General features: G+C 41.7%; 1 protein-coding gene across 4 annotated transcripts; it reads left to right on the top strand.

The window, feature by feature from the left end:
- The first annotated feature begins 865 nt into the window (after nucleotides 1-865).
- On the top strand, nucleotides 866-21,024 carry LOC103633530 (protein CHROMATIN REMODELING 5). 4 transcript variants are annotated; one of them, XM_020540744.1, is made up of 31 exons: nucleotides 866-1,558; nucleotides 1,992-2,678; nucleotides 2,804-2,865; nucleotides 3,655-4,074; nucleotides 4,414-4,638; nucleotides 4,774-4,857; nucleotides 5,189-5,248; nucleotides 5,311-5,414; nucleotides 5,665-5,716; nucleotides 5,804-5,867; nucleotides 6,401-6,494; nucleotides 8,328-8,415; nucleotides 8,502-8,636; nucleotides 10,622-10,813; nucleotides 10,896-10,963; nucleotides 11,466-11,559; nucleotides 11,667-11,791; nucleotides 11,982-12,045; nucleotides 12,700-12,909; nucleotides 15,687-15,929; nucleotides 16,025-16,135; nucleotides 16,214-16,303; nucleotides 16,973-17,155; nucleotides 17,245-17,325; nucleotides 17,423-17,662; nucleotides 18,426-18,578; nucleotides 18,664-18,841; nucleotides 18,921-19,102; nucleotides 19,400-19,750; nucleotides 19,840-19,930; nucleotides 20,086-21,024. In XM_020540744.1, the coding sequence occupies exons 2-31, from the start codon at nucleotides 2,042-2,044 to the stop codon at nucleotides 20,568-20,570; spliced, it is 5,166 nt and encodes a 1,721-aa protein (XP_020396333.1). In that variant the 5' UTR covers nucleotides 866-1,558; nucleotides 1,992-2,041; the 3' UTR covers nucleotides 20,571-21,024. The 4 variants fall into 4 exon arrangements, with proteins under 4 accessions (XP_020396333.1, XP_020396332.1, XP_008653436.1 ...); XM_020540743.2 differs by having other exon boundaries at nucleotides 868-1,558; nucleotides 19,840-19,951; XM_008655214.3 differs by having other exon boundaries at nucleotides 868-1,558; nucleotides 4,405-4,638.
- The last annotated feature ends 819 nt before the right edge of the window (nucleotides 21,025-21,843 follow it).

Genomic DNA, 21,843 nt, shown 5'->3' with positions numbered 1-21,843 from the left:
GGCGGTTTGCCCAGCCGCCACGTCTTTGCGCCGACCGCGCCCGCATTGGGACCAGCCGCGCCCTGGTCGGGCTCTCGCGCCGCGCCCGAGCGGGCAGCCACGCCGCATCCGAGCAGGCGCCCAGGCCGCGTCCAAGCAGACCGAGGCGACAACCAGGATCCAGATGGCCGGAGCCGGCCGCGCCCGTGCCTGGGAGCCGCTGCACACGCCGACGGGGTCGCTCGGGGCTCACCCGTGGCCGAGCACGCGCCTGGGAGGCTGTAGGCCTCGTGCCACGCCCCTGGCAGGGAGGTCGCAGGCCCTGTGCGGGAGCCCCATGACCCTTGTACAGTCAGTCCCATCACGTAGGGTGCTGCGGTTGGCCGAGGCGCGCTGCCCTGCGCGTGGCCTTGCCGTTGATGGCCCACACCGCCCTTGTGCGGGGGCCGAGGCTGGTTCGCGCTGGGCCGTGCCATCACAACGCCCTCTGGTTGTACAATTGTAGCCACTGATGGCATTTTTTCCAACAACGAATATAGAGAGGAATGGTAGGTTCCATACCTTCAACCTTCTTCAACTACGAGTGATCTGTTGTCTTCTTCCTTGATTTTGCGAGCAGTGCTGATAACGTGTTAGATTGTGTTAGATGTCAGTGATAGCGAGATTGAGACAAATAACAGAGACCATGATAGATAATGACAGTTTATTATTTATTCCAAAGGGTGTGTCCCTGGGTGAGAAGCAACATTGCAACAAACAAAAACCATGGAGCCGTGAACCCTCCAGAAATTACGAACGCCGCGTGGCACACCAACGCACGTCGCGACACCCACGAGGATGGCAGTCACTGACAATATATCCCCACCCCCACCACGATCCCGACCCCACACGCCATCGAGAGAAAGCACCAGTGACGGGGCGCCGCCGAGGCGGACGGCTCCCACACGGCCACACCCCACATATACGCGTCGCTTACTGGTTGGTCCCACCAACGAATTCAGAGGCGTCCAGAGACGAGCAAGCGAGCCCCGAAATACTCTGTTACAAGCCCCAACGCGACCGAGACAAATACACAAGCGAAAAGGCGAGAGCCGGAGAGAGAGAGACATACAGAGAGAGGGGAAAAAACTTATCTGCCCTTCCTAATCGCCCTTACCCCCTTGTGTTAGATAACCACCCCTCTCCCTTGCGCGCCGCCGCCGCCGCCGCCGCGCCTCCCCGCCGGGAGCCCGTCTCCGGCGATCGCCGCCGTCTAGCCCCCCTCCTGTCCCCGCCTTCGATCCGAATCCTAGACGAAAAATCGTGGAAAATACCGCAAAAAATCGCGGAAATTCGCCCGGTTCTGTTTGAATAAATCGCACGGGCGTTGCGCCCCGCCCCTCTCGCTCCCCTCCCGCCGCCAGCCCCGCGGCCGCCGGCGACGGCGATCGCGCAGACAAATAGGCGCCCGCGTCGAGCCAGAAAAACCCGCCTCGTGCCGGTCCGAGCATTCGTCTCTGTCGTGGGGACTGAGCACCCGTTGCCTGTCCCCGCCCGCCTGCCCGCCGCCTCCTGCTCCTCTCGTCGGCCGCGGCACAAGGTGCGTCCCCTTGCCACCTCGCGGCTTTTTGTGGCAGTGGTTGGTTCCGAGGCATGTGCCCGCGTGATGTGGCACCGGTTTCGAGCGCCGCCCGCCCGATCCGCGCCGCCGGCTGCTCGATCTGGCCGCCGCACGCGTCGATCTGCGTGGCCGCGCGTCAAGCGTTTGGGATTTAGGGTTTCAGAGTTCAGCTTGATTCTACGCACCCGAGGCTGCTCACCGGTGTATCTCTGCTTCTGCTGATCGATTTTGATTAGAGCTGGGCTCGAGTCACGTCCCTCACCTGAAAATTTTAATCCATTTGGCATTCAAATGATCACCCCTAACAAAAAGCATTAGAAATTGATTAGATTCTAGTTGGATTGCCCTCTTTATGGCACGGCATATTGATCACTGGCCACGTTCTGAATTGACTTCGTTGCATGAACTGCAGGAGTGATACTGAGCCTGTGAGAGGTATTCCATATAATGCCATAATCTGGGATGGCATTCTTCAGCAACTCCGGGAGCAAGGCTGATTCAGGAGGGTACAACCTGAATGAAAAGGCCGAAGATGAGGGCATCTACGAGTCAGTTCAGGATGGGAATGTTGACCTGAGTTCTAGGCAGTGGAACTTAAATGAGAAAGCAGATGATGCTTACCATTGTGAAGCAGAGCAATATGAGGCGGGCCAGTCAGGTTTGTACTCTTCTGAGAAGGCATCAGGGCAGCATATCCAGAAAGGAGGCAGATCTTCTGGTGGTCCATGGGGCACAAATTTTCTGAAGGATTCCAGGTCCAAACAGATGGCCGAGGATGTTCCATCGAATAGTGGTAGAGGAATGAATGCTGCTAGCTTGCATGATGGCTTGGATGATAGTGGAGAGGATGATGAGCTGAACAGGGCAAATGGTGAGGTGCCTGCTGAGGAAATGCTCTCCGATGACTATTATGAGCAGGACGGAGAGGAGCAGATTGAATCGTTGCATCGTGGCGGGACGAAGCAATCAAGCTGTTCCACTTCTGGTGGGGCAGCAAAATCTGGCTCACGACAAATGAAGGCGTCAAAGTACAATGCTTATGACGACGATGATGACGATGACTATAATGATGAGAATGACGATGACAATGACGCTGATGGTATATTGAAATATGGGATCTTGTGCTTAACAAAATAAATGTGTTATTGCTTTATTTGTGTCTGTATACATGATGTTACAGCTTAAAACCCAAGTTGATCGGCATTTTTTTTCTTATACCTGCAGAAGACGACCCCGCTGATGTGGATTTTGAGCCAGACAGCGAAACGGACAAAGCTACTGATAAGGTCATTTATTTACTTAGGTGCTGTTTGGTTCACATATTTGTAATGTAATAGATAACTGATGACGTTACATCATGTTTGTTTAACTCCAACTAAAATCAGATACCACACTAGAAATTGATATCGGCCTATTCAAACTTATTACCGCTGGACGCTGGTACTCGAGCGTGAATCATTACCGTTGCCATTTACGTTACATTTCGTGAACCAAACAACACCTTAGTTGCTCTGCATGGAATGGCATATAACTGTAACATGCTACAGTTTCCACATATTAAGCTACATCTTGCTTTTACTATTTGGGTTAGCTTGTGTACGAGAGCCCTATTTGAATGCATTAGAGCTAATAGTTAGCTGCTAAAATTAGCTACATACATCCAAACAACTCAACTAATAGTTTAGCTATTAGCTACTTTTAGTTGGAGACATCCAAACACCTCTAGCTAATAGTCCAGCTAACTATTAGCTATACCCTCAACTAACCATTAGTTATTTGCTGGTTCAACCTAGCTAAAATTAGCTAATAGTTATCCAGCTATTTATTAGTTAGCTAATTCCACTAGCAAGTTTTTAGCCAACTAACTATTAGCTCTAGTGCATTCAAACGGGCCCTAAGGCCCTATACATAAATAAATAGTTTCATAGCTATGTCATTGTGTTTTCTTCTGCATCACTGAGTTTTTATTGGTCCATTCAAGGAAATTTATCAAATTAATGCTATTTATTTTTTGTATTTGAACTATTAGAGTTTTTTTGCTCGATTATCTACCCTCTGAAACACTCAACTCACAGGATAAGTTTATGGATAGTGAGAATTCTGATGGCGACGATGATGATGGCCTTGAACTCTCAGATGATGATGATGACTTTGTTGAGAACCGGAGGCAACCTAAACGACTTAAGATTGTAGCAACTAAAACTTCCAAGGGAAGGAAGTTGCCCATGCCAGCTCAACGAAAACGAGGGGTGTCTCACAGCGATGAAGAATATTCTTCAGGAAAAGATTCAGATCTTCCCAGTGATGCTGATTTCAAACACAGATCGAAAAGACCTGACAGGTTGCATCAGAAATCTGTGGGCCGCAGTGATGTTGCCCCAATCAATTCTCATAATGAGCTTCGAACTTCTGGAAGGAGGACAGTGAAAAAGATCTCATATGTTGAAAGCGAAGAAAGTGATGATAGCGAGGAGAAGTCAACTAAACAACAAAAGGTGAGGTCAAAACTATTAGTGAAAGTAGCAATTTCGTCACTGAGGATTCATAACCGGTAACTGGCAAACTAGTTGTCATATATTACCTGTTATCATGCTTTAGTTGCATTTGTGCTATATTTTTGATGTTGTTATTCGTTTTCTGATTTTCACTTTTAAGTTGCTTCTTTGACAATAGAAAAACTAGATATTTGTATTCTAATTTTTTTGTCTATATTTTATTGTTTATGTCATCTATTATGCTGTTAATTGTAGTTACTTTCTTCTGATAGTGTAAAAAATCAATCCATATATATTATGACCACCTTAACAAGTTCTAATGTAATCTAGCTCATGAAGGAGGAGCTGGAAGAGGAAGACGGAGAAACAATTGAAAAAGTTCTTTGGCATCAACCCAAGGGTGTAGCTGAAGAAGCAATAAAGAATCACCAATCAGCTCAACCTACTGTTGTCAGCCTAACATCGGACTTTGATCAACAGTGGGATGAATTAGAGTTCTATATAAAATGGAAAGGCCAGTCTTACCTGCATTGTCAATGGAAGACATTATCAGAGCTTCAAAGTGTAAGTACTTATGTAGACTATATATATATATATATATATATAATGTTATCTGTATGTCAGTTAGGTGTATGTGCTTAATCCTTTGTCTTTGTTCTTTCTAAATCTGCTTTCACTCATGTAACCTCTACATGACAGGTTAGTGGATTCAAGAAGGTAATAAATTACACGAAAAGAGTTGCTGAGGAACAGAGGTACAAGAGGGCACTATCACGTGAAGAGGTAAACCAGTAGATAACAATTTCAAGTTTAACATGAATTGAAGCATGTCACCTTTTATATCTCAGCATCCAGATATGAAAATCCACTGTGATAAAACTTCAAAATGTAAAGGAAATGTTGGCGCCTCTTTCTGTATGGAAGGTCCCTGTTTTTTTACACAGTAGTTCTTTTTATGATGTTCAAAATTAAGTCATTGTTAGGTTAAATTCGCTGCTATTAATTAGTGGTTATGGTGTGATATTGGCTTGCGTCCGTAGGCTTCTTTACTTGGCAACATATTGGCATTAATTTGATATGTTTCTCTGGTTATGCTAACATATTCATATATCAGGTTGAGGTGCATGATGTGGGCAAGGAGATGGAGCTGGATCTTATTAAACAATATAGTCAGGTTGACTGTTGATCTACACTGTTCATTGTCGCTTTGCATATCTTCTGACATTAAATCTTCAGGTTGAACGGATATTTGCTGATAGGGTCAGCAAAGCTGATGGAGATGATCTGGTTCCTGAATATTTAGTCAAATGGCAAGGACTTCCTTATGCAGAATCTACCTGGTAATTTTCATGGCATGGTATCCAGTTTTATGGTTATGATTATTGTTTTGCACATGAATGAGCTTTGATCATATACACAATATCTCTACCTCTGTTGATTCAGAGTATGATTATATGTGATGATCTTTCATACATTTTATATTCTATCTGGTGGATGTTAATTTTTTATTGTAGGAAATAGGAATATGCCTTTACTGTTTAATTAGTATGCATTAGTCTGACTGACCTTGCTGTTGGTGCGTTGTTTCAGGGAAAAAGATACAGATATCGATTTTGCTCAAGATGCAATTGATGAATATAAGGTAAGTACTCAGTACTCTATAATAGCTTGTGTAAATTTACCTTAGTGTGTAATGTTGTATCATGACCGGCTTTGCACTAAATGGTAGGCTCGTGAAGCTGCCACATCTATACTTGGGAAAACAGTAGATTTCCAACGAAAGAAAAGCAAAGGTAACACATTACTATTTATTATTAATGGGTAGACCTAGCGCCGGAGGCTCCTACATGAGTGGGGTCTGGAGAAGGGATAAATTGAGGCAAGCCTCCTCCTCAAATGCGGAGTGGCTGCTTCGAACCTGGGACTTGGTGACTCAGTGTCTCAGTGAGACAGCTCTCACCACTGTACCAAGCTTGCCCTTCACATTCCTACTTATTGTTGGTCTAGAAAATATTTAATACATAAGCCATACTAGTTGAAAACTCTTCTATGCTATTTTGTTCCTTTTGTGTAGGTTTTCACCTTTGTTCTTTGTTATCGAGTGTTTATTTGTATGCTATTTGCCATGAATCTATGATGTGATATTTTTAGCAAATTAAGTGGTCTTTATCCTTTGGAAATTTACAATGTTCTTATGATCATAGTTTGAATATGGATTTGCATTGGCTTACCTTTTTGTGTGGGTTTTAGGGCATTTAATGTACTTTTTCTAGCACAGGTGAATCACTATTGTTGAGTTTAACTGAATCGAACTTTACATTTCCAGCTAGTTTGAGGAGGCTTGATGATCAGCCAGAATGGCTAAAAGCTGGTAAGCTTCGTGATTATCAGCTGGAAGGACTAAACTTTCTCGTGAATGGGTACGTAAGATCAATATGAATGTACATATCCTTGGTCTATTCGGTCTCATATATAGAGTCCTTGTTAGATGGCTATGCATGTGTCCTTGTTGTATTCGGACTCATATATAGAGTCCTTGTTCTACACGGTCTCTATCCTGTATTGGGCAATGTGCATATATTTGGGTCTAGTGCCCTCATATTGAATATAGTGCAATTCATAACATGATTTCAGTTTTTAGATGAGTTGATCAGTTGGAATAAGGCGGGAGCTAAGCATATAGACAGTCTGGGGCTGGTTGTCGCCTTAAATAGGGTCTAGTAGGGCCTATCAGCCCTCTCCTTTTTTTGCTTTGTTGCACCTTTCTTGGGTGTTGGAGAGGAGGGGTGTTAGGTCTTGGTAATTGGGTCCGGTGTTTTGTTTTTTTCTGCCCTACAGGGCGTTGTATTTCGGTCCACTTTGGACCTTTTCCTCTCTTAATATAATGGTGTGCAGCTCTCCTGCGCGTTCGAGAAAAATAACATGGTACCAAAGCCAATTTTTAGGGTTAGGGTTCTTTCCTTCTCTATGATTTTTTGTCTCGTGGTCAGACTCTTCTCTATGTTGATGATATGATCATCACATGAGATAATCCTGAGTACATAGCCTTTGTTAAGGCACATCTTTGTGAGAATTTCTCATGCTGATCTTGGCCCTTTTCATTATTTTCTTGGGATAAAGTTTTTCTCTTCATCTGACGGTTTTTAACTTTTTATTAGTCTCAAGAGAAGCACATTCAAGTTCATCTTGATCAGGCTTCTCTTACTGATTAACGAACAATTGAAACTCCTATGAAACTCAATGTACACCTTTGTGCCACGAATAGTGAACCCCTTGAGGATCTTATTATCGATACCTTTTAAGGAGTCTTGTTTACCTTGGTGTAAGTCGGCCTGACATTTCATATCCTGTACATTTTGAGTCAGTTTGTTTTCGCTCCCACCCAGGTCCACTATAGTCACATGCTTTGGCCTATGATATCTTCGTGGGACTATATCTAGACGCCCGTCCTTTTCATGCTCTAGCTCTTCATAGCTTAAGTCTTAGGTCTTACTACATGGGCTAGTGATTCCTCGGATTGACGATCTCTTTCTGCTTATTGTGTTTCTCTTGATGGTTCTCTCATTGCTTGGAAGACTAAGAATTTGGTAGCAGTTTCTCGTTTGAGTGCAGAGGTTGAGTTGTGTGCTATGGCCCTTGTGACTAAAGAGGTTATTTGGTTACAATGGTTGTTCAAGAATTTTGGTGTTTCTGTTTCTACGCTGACTCCTCTTGTCTGTCAGCGCAAATGCTGCTTTTGAGGGGAAAAAACAGTGCAAATGCTATTAGTATTGCTCGTGATCCGGTCAAGCATGAGCTTACTAATCATATAGGTGTTGATGCCTATTAGGCTATTACACACGTGCACAGGTTTAGGATGATATGATTGATCTTCACTATGTGCCTTCAGAGCTTCAGTTGGTTTCTTTGTGAAGGTGTAAATCAGTGATCATCATAGGTTATATCTCTCTGAACTCATTGTGTTTGATCCACCCTGAGTTTGAGGAGGGGGATGTTAGATGTCTATGCATGTGTGACACATACAAAGACATCTAACAAAGGCTCTATACTTCTATATATGAGACGGAATACAACCTTGTTGTATTCGGTCTCATATATAGTCATTGTTCTACCTGGTCACTATCCTATATCGGTGTATATAACTATATATTCAGGTCTAGTATCCTCATATTGAATATATTTCAATTCATAACACATATATGCACAACAGAATACAAATATTTCGTTTTTTGATTGTTTGATTGGTGACACAGGTGGAGAAATGATACTAATGTTATACTTGCTGATGAAATGGGTCTGGGGAAAACTATCCAATCTGTTTCCATGCTTGGCTTCCTTCATGTAATTATTTCTCATTGTATTTTCTTGTCATCATTATGATGAATGAAATTGTCTTTTAATATTGATATCTGATTTATTTGTCGCAGAATGCTCAAGAAATCAATGGTCCATTTCTTGTAGTTGTGCCACTGTCAACATTGTCGAACTGGGCAAAAGAATTTCGGAAGTGGCTGCCCAACATGAATGTTGTCATTTATGTTGGCAACCGTGCCAGCAGAGAGGTATGTTAAACTATTCTCCATCTGTTTTTTATGTTGTCAAATGTTGGCAACAAGAATTATCGACTAAAACTGTATACTGTTATTTTTTTGCTAAATATAATCTCTACCTGATAATACCAAATAGTTTTACTGCTGAGAATTATTTATTCGCTGTCAGCACTAGGATTTCATATCATCTGTAAGAGAGACCGCCCCTCCTGTATGAATATTTTGAACTGGCGAGTAACTTTAGGTTTCAACTTGTAAATTGCATGGTGTTAGGTTTTCCCCTTTGAAATTAGAAGCCTTTGTAAAAAAGAAATATTAGGAATGTAAAAGGCTGATACAATAGAATAGTATCTTATTAAATTTACCTGAATTATAGTTTTTTGTGACGACTTAACAATATCATGACTTTGAACCTAGATTACTCTGTATGATGGACTTCTTTGTGTTACTTCCATTTCACTTTCTATGATTTAGAAAAGTTTAGAGAAACCAATATGCTAAGGCGAGGAAAATTGAACGTCCAAAAGGACTATCAAACTTTTCTTTCTTTTTTTAGAGTTTAAGGGATTAGTCTGTCTTATCAAAGCTAAAGACCATCAGCGTTTACAACATTCAACAAGTGCAGGACAGTCACCATTCACCTCCCCAACCATAACCAAGAGACTGATGACCACCAAACAACCAACAATTACACAAAACTTCATGCTCCACAATGACCAAAAACAACCTGATTGAGCCACTTTCCCTGACTTGACCGCCTCTTTAAAAGAAGTGCCACTGTTCAGTAACTCCATCATCTCCTTGTGGGTTGCCAGTCACCTGCGTTCTCATATGTGAAGCTGTCTTCAGGCCTTGATATCTTGTCCAGCCAGAAATCCTGGCTGGCATAGACACCAACCTCTTTAGCTCTTCCAACTTAGAGTTGAAGAACTGGAGCTTGTCTTGAGTGCAAAGCAGTTTCCAACTTTGCACCATGACCACAATCTTTAGCAGGGACATATTCATATTCCTTCCAGATCAAGTTCTGAAAACACATAGCATTTCTTAGTTTTCAAAGCCGCTACAAGGCTTCCCGTCTTCCTCCAAAACAGGAATGTTCCATCTTTATGAGGCTGTAGTCTATCTATGTTATGATAACATCACATGTCGTTGAGATGAACTGTTAATGTTGTTTAAATGAAATTTTTTTGTAACATGGATCTCTGCACAAATTATATATTGATGTGCGTAGTGTTGGGAAACTTGGGAATAGTCCCACATTATGAGTTGTGGGTGAGCAAACATGGTTTATATGGTTGAGGGTGCAACCTCTAATGGGCTAGCTTTTTTTTTGGGGGGGGGGGTGTTGGCCCAACGGACCTAAAACCCGCTGCTGTGCTTTCGGGTGCGTGTGACGGCCTGGGTGTGTGCGTGGGTGCGCCGCGTGTGCAGGCGATCCGACGGGCTCGCCATGTGTCGGTGGTCCAGTTCCAACACGTAGCACTTTGTTGTTTGACTTTTCTTTAGGGTGTTGAATTGTGTTGTTTTCTTGCCTCCTTTCTCATTCTGTTTGCTCGTGTTACATTTATTTTTAGTTAAAAATATGAATTAGTTGGATTGAGGAATCATAAGGCTCAAAATTCTAACTAATACACTTCCTAATTTTGTTTTATTCACCTTGGTTCAAGGTTATTAGAACGATAACATGTTGAAACGTTCATGGGTGAAATTTTGACTTTTAAATTAAACGTAGTTTTAAACAACATAGGAAAATACCAATATATCATAATTTCAGACAATAACATGAAGTTAAATACCAAAACAGAGAGGTTTGTGGCTTACCAAAACTTCACCCATGAGCCGTATTGGACCCCCAAAAGTAACTAACAGACTGGGCCCGAAAGTAGCTAATGGTCTAAAACACATGAAACACCGCGATTTTCAGTTTAGAACCCCAAAACGCGCTTTCAACCTCTAATTAACACTGACTTGGTTGTATCTTTTTATATTTGCCACAGATGTGCCAGAAGCATGAGTTTTTTTCAGACAAGAAGGGTGGGCGTCATGTAAAATTCCATACGTTGATAACTACATATGAGGTGATTCTCAAGGACAAAGCGGTTCTTTCCAAGATCAAATGGAACTATCTTATGGTTGATGAAGCCCACCGGTTGAAAAATTGTGAAGCATCACTATATACTACCCTTTTGGTATGAAACAATTTTTTAGCTTCTGGATCACACAACTTTTATTGGGATTAATGACTAGACTGATTTTGTATTGCTTCTACAGGAATTCAGCACTAAGAATAAGCTGCTTATCACTGGAACACCTTTGCAGAACAGTGTGGAAGAGCTTTGGTATGGATCTTTATGTGGAGTTATAATATCTAACTTATATTATATGTGATATGTTATCTTTTATTTATGTGGAATTATAATATTTTGAAAAGCGAAAGAGCCTCTAGCTGAGTTGGTTAGGTGGTCTGAGTAGCACTCCTCAGGTCCTAGGTTCGACTCCCCGTGGGAGCGAATTTCAGGCTGTGGTTGAAAAAAATCCCCTCGTCTGTCCCACGCCAAAGCACAGGTCTAAGGCCCAACCCCGGTCGTGGTCGTTCTCACATGGGCTTCGATGCCGCTGTGTATGGGTGGGGCAGGAGTTCGGGGGTTTTCTCGACCTGTGTGAGAAGGTTTTCTTCTTAATACAATGCTCGGGGGCTGTCTTACCCCCGCAGGTCGAGTTTTTTTTAATATTTTGAAAAACAGCAATCTGTTCACAGTTGCTACATCTGGTCTAATTCAGTTTTGTTAATCTTTTTTAATCCTTCATTTTCCTTCGTTTCTGAGTTCCCTTTGTTTGTAGGGCATTACTTCATTTCCTTGATCCAGTTAAATTCAACAGCAAGGATAGTTTTGTTGAAAGATACAAAAATTTGAGTTCCTTCAATGAAACCGAGGTAGTGTTCCAAATGAAAGCTTTATATTTACTGAACATCATATAATATGTTGGTTTTCCGTTGATTGAAACTCATAACCATAACGTCTTTTGCCGGTTTTCTTATAGCTTGCGAATCTGCATAAGGAATTGAGGCCTCATATTCTAAGGCGGGTTATAAAAGATGTCGAGAAGTCTTTACCTCCTAAAATTGAACGGATTCTACGTGTCGAGATGTCACCCCTTCAGAAACAGTGAGTACTTCATTCTGATTTTCTTGAACCTCTTTTTTTAAAGAAGTTTTCCTATTAGTTTGGATCAAACCCATATTCTTAGACCTTTCGTTTTTTTCCTACAAGCTCCAAATCCTGCATGGACCATGGACCTGGAGCTATAACTTGCTCTGTTTATACATTGAGGCTAAACTTTTTTGTTTTTTACTAGATACTACAAGTGGATTTTAGAGCGGAATTTCCAGAATCTAAATAAAGGAGTCCGTGGGAATCAGGTTTTTGTTACATCCTGTTCTTTTAATCAAGTTCTTATGTTTTTTAATTTTCTGCGGCTTATGTTATTTTTCTCAAACACGTAGGAGAACTGCGCATCATTATATTAAGAAGAAAAGGGGGGTGGTCTGTATACGACCAAATCACAAACTGCCTGAACAGGCAGCCAAGAAGGGGAGGGGGGTAGAGGAATATACAGACCAACATCCCTAAACTAGGGCATAACCTTCTAAGGACTGTTGCCCCAACTAAACTCCACAGCCTGACATCTTCAAGAGTATTTTGTAGGATTCTAGGCTTTAGTTTTAGTTATTTCAATGGGTGCATTTGGTTTTTTTTGTTAGCTACCGGCCTACCGCTCTTTTTTATCTTGGAATTGAATGTAATTTGGTTGTCTCAGTATGTAGCAAGTTGACCCTTATGTTCATACATGAATATATACTGTTGCTGGTAGTCTAGGACCGTTTTTCTTGCTAAAAGCTGTGGTGTTTGCCAGGATTATCTTGCTTGGAACAATGTTACTATTCTTTCTCACCTGCTATTGCTAGCGCAAGCAGTTCCTCACCTCACTGTGCATTACCTAGCAAACTGGAGCATGGGCACAAGGCAACACTTGGCCATTGGCTACCAAACTGACTTGATCATGGCATATGCAGGTATCACTTTTGAACATTGTTGTTGAATTGAAGAAATGCTGCAACCATCCATTTTTGTTTGAAAGTGCCGATCACGGTTATGGTGGAGATAGCATTGGCGATCGGAATAAAGTTGAACGGATTGTTATGAGTAGTGGTAAACTTGTCTTGTTGGACAAACTATTGGTGAGACTACGGGAGACTAACCATCGTGTGCTTATATTCTCACAGGTTTGTATCTACCAGAATCTCGCCACTTGATTTGTTATTCAAATTTTAGATAGTGTTAACAATTGGATACATCTGTCTATTGTACTGAGGGAAAATATTTCTCATTTTGCATCTCAAACTTCATTTGACCTCTGGGCAGCAGAAATGAATAATAAAATAATAATTGAGGAAGATTAACAAGGACGGACTAAGAGTTGGTGGCCATGGAGGTGGGGTGATTAGTGACTGGTAGTGGAGATAGTAGGGCGGGTGACAGGAAATTGAGGTTGTGCTGGCACAATCAAGCTCATAATTGCCAAAATCGAGCCTCCTAATGCCTTAGTCTGAAGTTGCACTGTTGGGTCTGTGAGGTTGTGCGGGCCAGCTAGCTATTTTGAGTGGACTTGACTGCTGGTAGTGTTTGATTTCTGTGGCAACAGTAGTATGGAAAGAGGGAATTGGAGAATAAAGAATGTGTATGTGGATTCATTTATTTTTCTCTGCTGCGGTCCCATGAACTAAACGCGACTCTAGACTTCTAGAGGCGTTGAACCTGTAACCAAACCAAATATGAAGGGGCCCTTCAGTGCAGTTTGGTTTGGTTCAAACAAGCACTACGGGATACGGGTGCCCTAAGAGAGAAATCAAGAATGTGAGTGCTACTTACATGTCAACCTGTTGAGTACACCTTTGAGAGTATTGCTTTGCTAGTGGTAGAACGAGAAACTTAAGTTAGGGGCAGCTGGTTGCATAGATCAACATCATGATATAGTAACAAAAAAAATCAGAAAACTGCAAAACTGATTTCAACAAACTACTTTCTTCACTAAAAAGTAGATTTTTTTCACCATACAATGATTTCATGACAATGGCGGAGAGGCATTCATTTTTTTTTTCTCGAAAGCGCAGGGGAACTGCGCCTTTAATTATATTAAGAAGAGGAAAAACATAATACATAGTACAATAACGCTCCTTACGGAGGCCAGAAACAAGCATAAAGAAACAAATCCATTAGGAATTCAGGCTACCGACAAAGGAGCAGCCAAAAAGGAGAGACCCTTGGCCCCTGCTAGCTCCCAAAGGTTTCTCTCCTCATCAGCCTGCTTCAGGATTCGAGAAAGGCTGGGGGTCTCTCCATCAAACACACATCTATTGCGGAAGTTCCATATCTTCCAGGCACCCAAAATGATGAGAGAATCCAGCCCTTTCTTGACCATTCCCTGCACTGCCTCTGCAGCCCCCTTCCACCACTCTAAGACGGATGTGAGGCCAGGCTGTGGGGCCAGGGCATGTAACCCAAATTTCCTTAGGAGCATATACCAGAAAATTTTGTGAAGACGCAGGAAATAAGGAGGTGGTTCATGGTTTCATCTTCCTGGTCACAAAGAGGACACCTGTGCGGGTGATTCAGGCCCTTTTTGGCCAGACGATCAGCAGTCCAGCATCTGTTGTGTGCCACCAACCAAACGAAAAAACGACACTTTGAGGGGGCCCAAGATCTCCAGATTCTTTTGTACTGATCAAAAGTAGCAGATCCTAAGAACAAGCCTTTATAAGCTGCTTTTGCTGTGTATTTACCATCTGAAGCAAGGCTGAAAACATGTTTATCCCTTATGTTTGGTTGTAACTCAATCTCTGTGAGGGATTCCCAAAGATTTAGATAATCAACCAAGACTCTTACTGTAAGAGCCCCCCTAATATCTGAAATCCATTTCCTGTTTAAAAGTGCTTCTTTCACCGTCCTTCTGTTAGCAATTCTTCTTGGAATTGACTTGTGCAGGCTAGGGGCAATATCAGCGATTCGAGTGCCATGCAGCCATCTATCATTCTAGAACAAGGTGTTTGAACCATCCCCAACCATAGAAATAAGAGCCATAGAGAAAAAAGCCCTAGCTTTGTTTGGGACCTGTATGGGAAGACTTGCCCAAGGTCGCCCCAAATCTGTTTTCTGCAACCACAACCATCTCATGCGGAGAGCCCAACAAAGCTCTAGGAGACTAGAGATTCCCAAGCCTCCCAGCCGAAGGGGTCGACACACCTTTCCCCAGGCAACCAAACAATGTCCTCCCTTTGCTTCCTTTCTGCCTCTCCATAGAAAACCCTTTCTTATCTTATCAATGGCATCTAAGGCCCATTAGGGAATGTCAATTGCCATTGCTAAATAAACCGTCATGCCTGTGAGAACATGTTGCACCTGAATTCTCCTTCCTGCTCTGGACATCAAGTCAGCTTTCCAATTAGGGAGTTGATCTGCAATTCTTTCAACAAAGGGCTGGAACTGCTGCCGAGAAAGCATTCAGATGGCAACCTTCCCCTGCAGGTATTTGGGGCTCCCCCTATCCGTGGAGAGGCATTCAGAGGGACACTTGTTGGAAAATGTTTCTAAATGAAAAGAATTGGAAACTAATTAAAAATGCTTGAATAAACATTAGTTATTTCTAAATGGCAGGTGTTTGGAAACCAAAACAATGACTTTGTTTGGTGTTTGCCTAGCCAAATGAACTGACCATGTTCAGAGGATCAGGCACTCACTTCTTTTTCTCGTTAAATCTGTAGGCTACAACTTAAAATTGTAATCTAATTTCATTTCTTCATGGAAATGAAACTCGTCTCGGCTGTTGTGGAAAAAAATTCTACTTGTTTCGCCTACTGATTCTTTTCTATTTTTGCAGCTCTTTGTGATTGCATAGATCCCTTTTAGGAGTTAAAACATTACAGTGCTCACATGATATTTCTGAAAGCAAAATATTTTTTAAGGTATCTGCGCCTAATGTGGATTACTACTTGACACCTTGCAGATGGTTAAGATGTTGGACATCCTTGCAGAATATCTCTCCCTTCGGGGATTTCAGTTTCAGAGGCTTGATGGTAGTACAAGAGCAGATCTTCGTCATCAAGCCATGGAACATTTTAATGCTCCTGGAAGTGATGACTTCTGTTTTCTTTTATCCACACGTGCCGGAGGACTTGGTATTAATCTTGCAACTGCAGATACAGTGATAATTTTTGATTCAGATTGGAATCCACAAAATGATCTGCAGGTTCTTCCTCTCATTCTCTTCCTCCTGCAAGTGTGTGTCTAACTTAAAAAGATTTATTTATCTTTATTATGTTTTTATGGTTCAATTTTTGCTAGGCCATGAGTAGGGCACATAGGATTGGCCAACAGGAAACTGTTAATATCTACCGCTTCGTCACATGCAAAAGTGTTGAAGAGGATATTTTGGAACGCGCAAAGAAAAAGATGGTTGTCAAAGTGCATTGTTCATGTATTCTTTAGTAGGATTATTGAACTGTTCTTTTTACCTATTGTTTCCTATTTCAGGTTCTTGATCACTTGGTTATTCAGAAGCTAAATGCTGAGGGCAGGCTTGAGAAGAAAGAATCCAAAAAGGGTGGCTCCATATTTGACAAGGTAGGTTTGCTTTCGACTATCTTCTTTCCTTGTTTTAGGCTAACTGTTTGGCATGAATTACCCTATAAGTTTTGTATTGGGTGGTTTACAAGATTCATTAGTGACTTGTTTTGTATCTAACATGGAAACTTTAAAGTTCCCTTAGGGAATTGAACAACACACTGTAAATTCATTATGGGGCAGCCATTGAATGTAGTTTCTGGTTGAAACAAGCTGTAACATGTTGCTTTCAAGAAATTTTCGTATAGCTTATCAAATGCTGAAAATTCAAGTGCCTATCACATTAATTTTGTTCACTTTAGAAGCTAAATGCACTTGCTTATTCCTTTTGCCTTCTACTCCCTCCTACCCAGAATATAAGGCGTAACCACTTTTTGTTCTTGTCCCACAATATAAGGCACACTCTCTCTATGCACACGTACATCGATGCAGTGGTATAGAGAGAATTAAATGCATTTTTTGGTCTTTGAACCAGAAGTGGTTACGCCTTGTATACTGGGACGGAGGGAGTAATAGGACGAGCTGTAATCTCTTGTTCCCTCCCTATTTCCCTCCCTATTTCCCTTTGAACCAGAAGGGAAAAAAGATTCATACTGTATTCTCTTGTTCCCTCCCTATTTCCCTTTTGCACTGTTTTACAATTCTGATGTAAACTGCATCACTTGGCAGAATGAACTTTCGGCTATCTTGAGGTTTGGAGCAGAGGAATTGTTCAAAGAAGACAAGACTGATGAAGAGGCCAAGAGAAACCTTGAAAGTTTGGACATTGATGAAATTCTTGAGAGAGCAGAGAAAGTCGAGACAAAGGGTGGTGAAGGGGAGGAAGGAAATGAGCTTCTTAGTGCTTTCAAGGCATGTGATGTGTATGCTAATTGCTAATGCTTGCTGATGCTGAGCAGGAGGTATTCTGAACTAACATTTATTCTTCATGTTTTGGATAGGTCGCAAACTTTTCCAGTGGCGAGGATGATGCAACATTCTGGAGTAGGCTAATACAGCCAGATCCTGCAGATATTATTCAGGTCTTGATTGGCTAGCCAGTTTGCCCAGTTATTATAACCTGCTTTAGTCATTTCTTCATATACACATTATCAGATAGTGATAACTGATATTCTTCAGGAAACTTTGGCGCCTCGTGCTGCACGTAATAAAAAGAGTTATGTTGAAGATCCCCAGTTTGACAAAAATAATAACAGGAAAAGACGTGCAGTTGAAGCACAAGAAAAGCCAAGGAGGCGTTCTGGCAGAACAGTGGAAACAGTTAATTCAGTACCATTGGTTGATGGAGCAGTAGCTCAAGTACGAGAGTGGTCTTTTGGTAATATTCCAAAGAAGGATGCTTCTCGTTTTGTACGAGCGGTAATATACACGTCTATCTATCTATGTACCTATCTATCATTCTTCTGTCTTAGCATGCTATCAATATGTCATTGCATCGTCTCTTTTTGCTTTGAGTTGACAGCTTGATGGGAGATTGTAATACTTTGCATTAGCGAAAGGGCCTTTAGCCTAGTGGTTAAAGGCTCTATCATTCTTCTGTCTTAGCATGCTATCAATATGTCATTGCATCGTCTCTTTTTGCTTTGAGTTGACAGCTTGATGGGAGATTGTAATACTTTGCATTAGCGAAAGGGCCTTTAGCCTAGTGGTTAAAGGCTTCTGAGTAGCACATCCAAGTCCCGGTTACGTTTCCCCTCGGGGCCAAATTTCTCGGCTTGGTTAAAAAAATCCCCTCGTTGTGCCCCATCTGCTCTCGGGTTACGTCTTGTGCGCCACCCTCCGGTTGGGCCGTTGCAGAGTGGACGCTTGACGCCGGCCCGTTAGTGATAGGGGGCTAGGGTTCGGGGATTTTGTTGGCCGAGACCATTGTTTTGGTCTCTTCTTAGTATAATACCGGGAGGGCGGTAGGGCGGTCATTCCCTCCTCGGCCCGTTAGTGTAGAACAAGTAAATATATAGTCTAATTCTATGGGCATGTAATTGCTAGTTGATTTTGCAAGTTTTTTCGTGGAAAGTTTTTCTATGAGATCAGTTAGTCTGATTTGGTTGCACTACATCTGGCATTGTTTCTGAAGCAATATGTTTGTTGATGCACTCTCACCCTGATATGTGAATTTTTTTAGGTTAAAAAATTTGGGAATGCAACCCAGATTGACTTAATTGTGGATGATGTTGGTGGTGTACTAGAGAAGGCACCACATGAAGCACAAATAGAGCTATTTGATTTGTTGATTGATGGTTGTCAGAAAGCTGTTAAAGAGAATACAGATATCAAGGTAATAACTCTCTCCTTTTTGGTAACTGTAAAGAGTATTTCATGACCTCACCTTTGTTAAGTTCACTTGTGCACTTCCAATATAGGGCACAGTTTTGGATTTTTTCGGTGTAGCTGTGAAGGCCTATGAATTGCTAGCTCGTGTTGAAGAGCTTCAGTTGTTGTCAAAGCGCATTGCACGATACAAAGATCCAATCAAGCAATACCGCATCCAACTACCTTATAAAAAGCCTCAGTGGTCAGCAAGCTGTGGATGGACTGAAAGTAATTGCATTTCAACCCTAATTGCTTAGACATTCTATAAAACATGGGAATCTTATCATTTTTTCTTGTATGGTTGTAGCTGATGATGCTAGATTGATGGTTGGAATTCATTGGTATGGCTACGGGAATTGGGAGAAAATACGTTTGGATCCAAAGCTTGGCCTGACAACAAAAATTGCACCAGCAACACTTGGTGAGAGAGAGACATTTTTACCACGTGCTCCAAACTTGGATAACCGTGCTAGCGCTCTCCTGCAAAAGGTACCTCTTCCGAACCAGAGGTTCATGTGCGGTTTATTTTTAAATGCGCATGAATTTGTTTACTTTTGGACAATGTTCTTTTCTTGTTTTTTTGTATGTGATTATCTAATTTACGGACTACTAATAGTTGAAGCCTTCTACCATGTCCTGATCATTTGATAAGTTCAGGTTTTGAACTGTTATCAAATTGCAACCCTGAATGCCCCATAGGATGGATCAAGTACAGTGGCGTTTAGGTGTTACCTTGCACTCTATTTTTTTTGCATTCTATCATGCTGACAAGTTGTATTTGTCAAGGAATATGCTAAGTTTAGCGGTAATAGCTCAAAAGTCAAAGGAAATGCCCGCCAGACAGTCAATAACGACAGTAATAGTGGAGCTCGATCAATGAGAGGCCGACAAAAGGATGCACCAGATAAAGAGGATAATAAGCCGAACAAAGATGACATTCAGAAGCGCAAGGTAATGATGGAAGCTGAAGCAAGAGAAGAAGGTGAAATTTCTGAATCAGAGGCAGAGACAAAGTATCGTCTGGACAAAGAGGAGAAGTGGCTCGAATGGTGCTCTGAAGTTTTAAATGAGGAACAGGAAACTTTGAAGCGCCTGGACAGGCTGCAGAATACAAGTGTAAACCTCCCAAAGGAAAAGGTATCTGCTTTGTGTGGACAATGTATTCTCAAACTGCTGCCTCCCCACCCTCCCCCCTCCTCAATCTTATCTTAATTTACTGTGTTTAGGTTCTTTCAAGAATCCGCAAGTATCTCCTGATAATTGGGGACAAAATTGGTGAAGTTGTCCGGCAACACAGTGAATCTTATAGGCAATCCCGTAAGTGTAGCCGCACCTCCCGTAAGTGTATATGCTCTCTTCTCCAAAATCAGTCTCGAGACAGTCTCTCTGTCTTAACATTTTGCAGATGATTTTGAATTCCATATAGTTGGATCCCTTAATAGTTCCTGTCTAAATTGTTGTATTGATTGCAGGCATGACCATGAGGTTATGGAATTATGTTGCCACCTTTTCAAACATGTCTGGGGAGCAATTGCATGATCTCTATTTGAAACTTAGTCAAGACCAACTGGAAGGTGGAGTTGGCCCATCTCATGGTGCCAATTTCACATCCATTCCTTCCAGCAAGGGAGGTAACTCAAATCAACTTCATCCTACAAGAAACCATAGGCCAACCAGGTCTCTCCAGTACAATTCTGAGTCTTTGCACAATAATGAGAGCTCTGGAAGTTCTGAAGCCTGGAAGCGTCGACGGAGAGCAGACCCTGATAATCAGTTTGACACCCAGCCTTTGTATCAACCTCCAATTATGACAAATGGAAATAGGTTGCAGGAATCTAGTAGTTCTGCAGGAATTCTTGGTTGGGGTCCAGTTGAAATGAGACGGTATGGTAATGAAAGGCCAAAGCGTGGTGTTCATCCTAGTCATTTTCCTACTGGGCATGGACCTTTGTTGTAGCTGAAGGAATTAGATGACTCGAACAACCTTGTCCACTTTGGCATAACTGTTCCCAGTGAATTTCAGCTTCCATATAGTTACAAATGGTGGAACTCTGTCGGAATTGAAATTCTTTTTTCCATAACAAGAAGGAATAAAAAGCAAGACCTGACCTGGAGCGCAGTTTGAATACTGTCCCTCAAAGGTAATGCCAGGACTCCAGAGGCGACGCAGGGATTTGTTAACAGCTACACTGAATATCCTTCTGACAACATCACAGTAAAACGAATACATGGTGGCTTGTCAACTGCCAAGAGGATTAATCGAGGAAATTTTGTCGATTCAGTTTTGTGATCCAATAGAAAAGTTGGGGGTCATTAGGAAAAAGTTCATCTCAACAATGATCTATAGTTCACTCTATACATGTATTATGTTTTACATTGCAATATAATGAAATATGGTTCAGTTATTCCCACTCAGTGTGTTTTGTGCCCTTCTGTATTGATGTAATAGATCAAAGAAATGCATGTTCTCGTTTTTTTTTTTTTTTTTTAGAAAACCGCAGGAGAACTGCGCATCTTATATATTAGAGAGGAAAAAAGACATTACAAAAGAGGAGAAGTTGCAGAGCAACTCTCCCACCTAATAAAGAAGTTGCAGCTGGGGGGGCATAGTATGTGTTAGTTTCAATTTCTCTAAATAGAGGAAATATATATTTTGTTCACGCGATGGAATCGGTAGATACTTGAATTGATTCCATAGTATTTTTTTCCTGAGGTGATGTGAGAATGAGGTGTGTGGTTATATGTATTTCAAATAATTGTTTGACAACACGGTGTTATGATTTACATTTTGACATGTCATGATCTGTATTCTGTGGTGCAGGTTAGCTAGGTGATCAAAGCCATTCTACAAGTCATTTCGCAAAAGCAAACAATTTAGGAGTTGCATGAGGCCTACTTTACCCTGGATGCCTCACTTTTGTTATTTAGATGCAGTGAGGATGTTTCTAGCTCTGTGCTCCCTCCCTCATAAATATGACATTGCGAAACTTTGATCATCCGTCTCATTCAAAAAATTCTTGAGTTATTGTTTATTTTGTTGTGATTTGCTTTTATCACTGATTTTAACTTGAAATTTTACATTTTCAAATAAATAATTTAAATAATACGAGTGATCGAAGCTTTTTTTAAAAAAAGTCAACGCCGTCTTATATTTATGAACTGAGGAGGTAGTATAAATTTGATGACGCTCGATTAAAATTGTAATCATGTATATAAATGGTGTTGTAGCA

Source organism: Zea mays, chromosome 7, assembly GCF_902167145.1.
Source record: "Zea mays cultivar B73 chromosome 7, Zm-B73-REFERENCE-NAM-5.0, whole genome shotgun sequence".
Classification (NCBI taxonomy): domain Eukaryota; kingdom Viridiplantae; phylum Streptophyta; class Magnoliopsida; order Poales; family Poaceae; genus Zea; species Zea mays.
This window is presented reverse-complemented; position numbering and strand designations above follow the sequence as displayed.